Below are 5,592 nucleotides of genomic sequence, written 5' to 3'. Positions count from 1 at the left end.
TTCACATCCAATTTCCGAATCTCCACTCTCATTTCCACTCCCACTAATTTCTCAATGTATTTTCCCATCTGAGTTTCTTTTTATTGCTAGTACCCTCTTGAGCATTGTCATAGTCAATTAGATTATCCATTTTGTCCTCCACAAAATTATCACTATAACCAGAGTCATCATATGCAATTTCTAATGCACCATCGTACTTAAAAGTCTCATCCTCATTATTATCAGAACTTACAAAACCAACCATGCCACCCTCATTCATCACACACTCGTTACACTCATCAGTGTCCAACCCATCATGCACCTCACTATCATATCCCTCACCATCATGTTGTCCCTCACCTTCTTGAACATCGCCACTATGCACATCAATATTTTGTCCCTCACCATCTTGAACATCATTACCTTGTACATAACCATCATGTCGCTCATCATTCTACACCTCACAACCCTATCTAACTGCTCCTTCCTAAAATTTAGCAAGCAAATCTTCCTTAAGATTTATAATATCCTCAAAAGTTAATTCTTCTTCCTCAAGAGGACCCTCATAAAATCCAGGCTCAAACACCCAATGTTGTATATAAATATCAACACTCAAATGCACTTTACAAAAATATGTAATATCTAATGCACCGTTGTCACCAGTTAAAACATTCGTCCAAAATGTTGGGTCCTTGTACCAAATTGTATCTATTTCCCAATAACCTAGTTCCCTCACTATACCTACAAATTCAAAATATATCCACTTGTCAACATCAATTTTTATTTCAGGAATTATTCCTCCTACATATATAATTAGTCCATTATCCAAAAATGAACCACCATGATGAATCAGTAAAAGCAAATCTTCTTCTATTACTACCTATGCCCAGTAAAATTATAATTAAAAAAGGGACGAAAGTCAGGATAACCCTAATACGTGAAATCAAAACTTAACATATAGCTACGCATAAACACTAAAACCTAAAATAGAAAACGAAAAAAAACATAAAACCTAAAAACCCTAAAAATAACCTAAAACATAAAAACCCTAAAAGTAGAAAAAAAACTAAAACCTAAAACAAATTACAGTTGAAAAATAAAAATCCTAATAACACTTGAATAACGAAAAATCCTGAAACCCAAATTAGAAATGGGATATAAATTACTAACTGGTTTGAAAATTGAAATCTTCAAATGCATCTTCGTACTCGTGTTCCCAAAAAAAAACGCTTTTCTCACCTTTAATTTCGCCTAAGCACTCATTCTCTCTAACGCTTTCTTTATATTTTCCATGAGCTATTCCTCTGTTAGGATTTTGTGAGAGAAAAAATAAAAATAAGAAATCATCTATTTCCCTTTAATCAATTAGGCGCATAGTGTTTTTTTAAAAAAAATTTAATTCCTACATCAACGCCAAGTGTACATGACATGGCTACTACATTTGACTTTGATTAAGAGAGTAATATAAATGACAAAAATGATATTATTTGAAAAAATAAATAATTAAATTGGTTTTTTTAAATGTTAAGAGACCAAAATAGATATCGTGATAAATATAAGAGATGGAAAAAGATATTTAGCCTTAGTTTATAAATTTGTGATCAATCTATTTCAGTTTTTTCTAAACTAATTTTTAAAGCGTTATATATTTTTGTTTATAGTTTTGTATAAATAATAAAAAATATGAATAAAATGTTGATATCAAAATTATTTAAAATTAAAACAATTTTAAATAACTTTTCAAAAAATTATTTATAAAATATATATTATTTTTAATTTTGACTATATTTTAATCTCCAATAATTTATATTTATGTTATTAAATTTAAAATTAAAATTTTAATTTATAAAAATTGAATTTTAACTTTTTTACTACTTAAAAAAAAAATCTATTAAAATTATTTTTAAAAATACAAAATAAATAAATAAATAAGTTTCTAAAAATATAACAAAAAGGCGTTAGCCTTGTGTTTATTAGAAGAGAAAATGAACGATGCACTGACCGTGTAAATTTATTTTATACTGTCAATGAATGACGACCATACATCCCGGCAAATGATATTTCCTATTGGATTAGAATGTAAAACTTTTTTCACATTGCATTAAACGCTTATTACAATTAAATAATTTATGAGTTCTTAAACTTTTTATTTTAAATTATTAATTAATTAAATATATACCTAAATTTTAAATATGAATATATGAATGACAATTTTTTTTGGTAATCACATATTCCAATGTCATTATATTTATTTATTTTTTATATTTTTCAACCACCTAAATGTTTTTTTCAATAAATGTTAAACTAAAAAAACCACTCATGGTAAAAACGAAGCCTTTACATCAAATTAATTTTTACTAATAAAAAAATTTTAAAAAAATAAAGAATCTGTAAAAAAAAGTCTAAAAAATATAAAAATGAAAGGTATAAAAGGAGGTCGAGTGAGCAACTAGGGTTTCACATCGCCGTTGGGTAACATTTCATCTCCAGAGCGCGATCGAACTCGGAGGAGGAAGAAGAAGCAGCCGCCAAAATGGTAACGGAATCGAAACTTCTCAACAACTCATTCCTCTGATTCTACTACTTGAGATTCAGTTTCTGATTTAGGGTTTTTGTTTTAATATCATTTTTTCAGCCTTCACACAAGACATTCATCATCAAGAAGAAGCTCGCCAAGAAGCAGAGGCAGAACAGACCCATCCCTTACTGGATCCGCATGAGAACCGACAACACCATCAGGTAACTTCACTTCTTCACAGTATCAACAACAACAACGTTGTTTTGCAAATCATGTTTAGTTTCTCATGTATGCTTTTTTATTGGATTTTGTTTTAGGTATAACGCTAAGCGTCGTCACTGGCGCCGTACCAAGCTTGGATTCTGAGGTTCTATGGTTACTTGGTTTAGTTTTTTGTTTTCCTTTCAAAGAGACAACTTTTGTTTTCGAGTTTTTAATGTTTTGATTATTACTCTTTATTGAGATCAGTGTTTGTTATGTAAGGAAGTAGTCGTGGTTTTTAACCACGATTTAACTTATTCAGTGATTATGATAATTTGACTCATGGTTTTATTTTTGTTCAAATGGCTGCTCTTCAATTTGTTTATGTTGTTCTTCTGATTGAGATTAAGGATTGTTCATTTTTCAGTTTATTAGGGTTAATATTTTTGATTGTGATTATGTGATTGTGTTTTGGGCTTATAATTTGTTTTGAAGGAAATATTTTTTCTGGATGCCAATTTATTTACTGTTTTCATCAGTAGTGAAATCTTGTGCAAGTGAAACAAATTAAAGGATTAGGATTAGTGCTGTTCTTCTGTCTTGAAAAATCCTAGACACCTCCTGTTCTCAACTGTGGTTCCTTAGACGAACAATTCTACTTTTTCTTGCAGGATACTCCTGTTATTAGCATAGATAGGGTGTGGTGTTAAATGTGGTTTTGATTGCAATGATGTATTGCATATTTTCTACCTGTGTTTGTGAAAGCTGTATATTTTTTACTTGTATGTTGTAAGTTTCTCATATTTTAAACTTTTGTGAAGTGATGTCTTACATCTCAACAATTGTCTTAATCTACAAAATGTCATCTGCAATGTTCTAAAATGTCTTTTTTGAGACTAGAAAATCTGGTTTTGGAACTTTAACTTTGATTTGCTGTTAAAGATGGCTGGTTTACAATGTGTGTATCGCCTTGTTTTTGTAATACAACTAATGTTGTCTATTTATCTTTAGTGTATCCGCATATTGGAGGTTGCTGTCTGTCTCTTTTTTCATGTTCATTTATCTTTCAACATTCAATTTTTTTCATTTCAATTTTCCTTGGGTTTGATAATCTTGATTTTATCATACTTAATTTATTTTTACAGCCAATTAACCAAATCCATGAAAAAACCTGTTTCCGTGTTCCTTGTTTAACAACTTCAGTATTACTCTGTTTACTCTTTAAACAAGATAATAGTGTAGAAGCTTTGAATGTTTGATGATTAGAAAATAGGTGGGTAGTTCAATTAAAAAGGCTTAAATTTATAGGCTGGCCTCTTTTACCTGAAACAATTTCAGGCCTCACTTGTCTTGAATGTATTTTGCTATGCCTTCACAGTAAATTGAAAAAGCTCTGAATGTTGAAATTACCTACCTTAACTACATTATGGTAGGTGGGTAGTTCAATTAAAAAGGCTTAAATTTATAGGCTGGCCTCTATTACCTGAAAAATTTCAGGCCTCACTTGTCTTGAATGTATTTTGCTATGCCTTTACAGTAAATTGAAAAAGCTCTGAATGTTGAAATTACCTACCTTAACTACATTATGGTAGGTGGGTAGTTCAATTAAAAAAGCTAAAATTTGTAGGCTGGCCTCTTTTACCTGAAACATTTTCAGGCCTCACTTGTCTTGAATGTATTTTGCTATGCCTTCACAATAAATTGAAAAAGCTCTGAATGTTGAAATTACCTACCTTAACTACATTATGGTAGGTGGGTAGTTCAATTAAAGAGGCTTAAATTTATAGGCTGGCCTCTTTTACCTAAAAATTTTTAGGCCTCAGTTGTCTTGAATGTGTTTTGCTTTGCCTTCATAGTAAATTGAAAAAGCTCTGAATGGTCAAATTACATACCTTAACTACATTGAAAAAGCTGAGTTGATTTTTTTTTATTTTCGATTTCTATATTTTTAAAACATTTTTTTTTCAGTTAATTTTATTTTTTGGAATAATTTTTTTTAAAGATTTTTTTTTCAAAATATAATTTTATTATTATTATTTTTTGAATGTTTGTTATTTTTTTCCGAAAAAAGATTGTTTTTTTCATGTTTTTAAAATTTTATAAAAATATTTTAAAATCTCATAAAATTTATTTATGAATAATTATAAGAGATTTTAGAAGTTTGAACAATTTTTTTGATGAATTATTTATTTTGTGAATAATTATGATTTATAGAGACATGATTTATAATTATTTTACTTTATGATTGTTTTTATGAAACAAATCATACTTTGAGATTTTTTTAATTGAGATATTATTTGTGGTGATCATGAAAGTCAAATTTAAAATAATTTTTTAAAATAATTGTTTTTTTTAGATAAATTTGTTTTATAACTAATGAAAATAAAAAAGTTAGTTAAAAGAAAATAAAATTAATTTTGATATAAAATTGCTGTTTTAAAAGTATAGTTTCAATTTTTTTTTTTTTTATAAAATTGGTTTTGAATTTATTTTTAAGAAAATAAAAAATTGATTTTAAAGTAACTGATTTAAAACTGTTTTTTTTAAATTTTTTTGTTGTTGTTAAAAACTAGTTTATAACTAAACTGATCCATTTATAAATCGGTTTTAAGAAAATAAATTGATTTTGTGAAAATGGTTTTAAGATCCAAACTGAACCATATATATTGTTTAATTTGGTTTGGTTTATTATGATGACTTCACACCCCTGACTACTATGTAAAGTGTCTTCCAAGCGCCAAAGAATTGTAATGATTGCAATGAAAAAATATTTTTCAATACAAAATAGCCTTAGTTTTTATATCTTGATATAGAACAGCGTTGCATGGCGAATAATTTGAATTGTAACAGGGCTAACAAACCCAGTGTAATACACAGATTCAACAGGGCTAAGA

General features: G+C 28.2%; 1 protein-coding gene across 1 annotated transcript; it reads left to right on the top strand.

The window, feature by feature from the left end:
- The first annotated feature begins 2,374 nt into the window (after positions 1-2,374).
- LOC127092481 (60S ribosomal protein L39) lies at positions 2,375-3,049 on the top strand. The gene is made up of 3 exons (XM_051031359.1): positions 2,375-2,515; positions 2,615-2,718; positions 2,815-3,049. Exons 1-3 carry the CDS (start codon positions 2,513-2,515, stop codon positions 2,861-2,863), a joined length of 156 nt encoding a protein of 51 aa, XP_050887316.1. The 5' UTR covers positions 2,375-2,512; the 3' UTR covers positions 2,864-3,049.
- The last annotated feature ends 2,543 nt before the right edge of the window (positions 3,050-5,592 follow it).

This window comes from Lathyrus oleraceus, chromosome 6, assembly GCF_024323335.1.
Source record: "Lathyrus oleraceus cultivar Zhongwan6 chromosome 6, CAAS_Psat_ZW6_1.0, whole genome shotgun sequence".
Classification (NCBI taxonomy): Eukaryota; Viridiplantae; Streptophyta; class Magnoliopsida; order Fabales; family Fabaceae; genus Lathyrus; species Lathyrus oleraceus.
The sequence above is the reverse complement of the archived record's forward strand: the minus strand, read 5'-3'. Positions and strand labels throughout refer to the sequence as shown.

What these genes read in the sequence shown, in the direction of transcription:
- LOC127092481 (XM_051031359.1), top strand. An exon ending in AGAACCGACAACACCATCAG is followed by an intron (nt 2,719 to 2,814) that starts GTAACTTCACTT and finishes ATTTTGTTTTAG; the next exon opens with GTATAACGCTAAGCGTCGTC.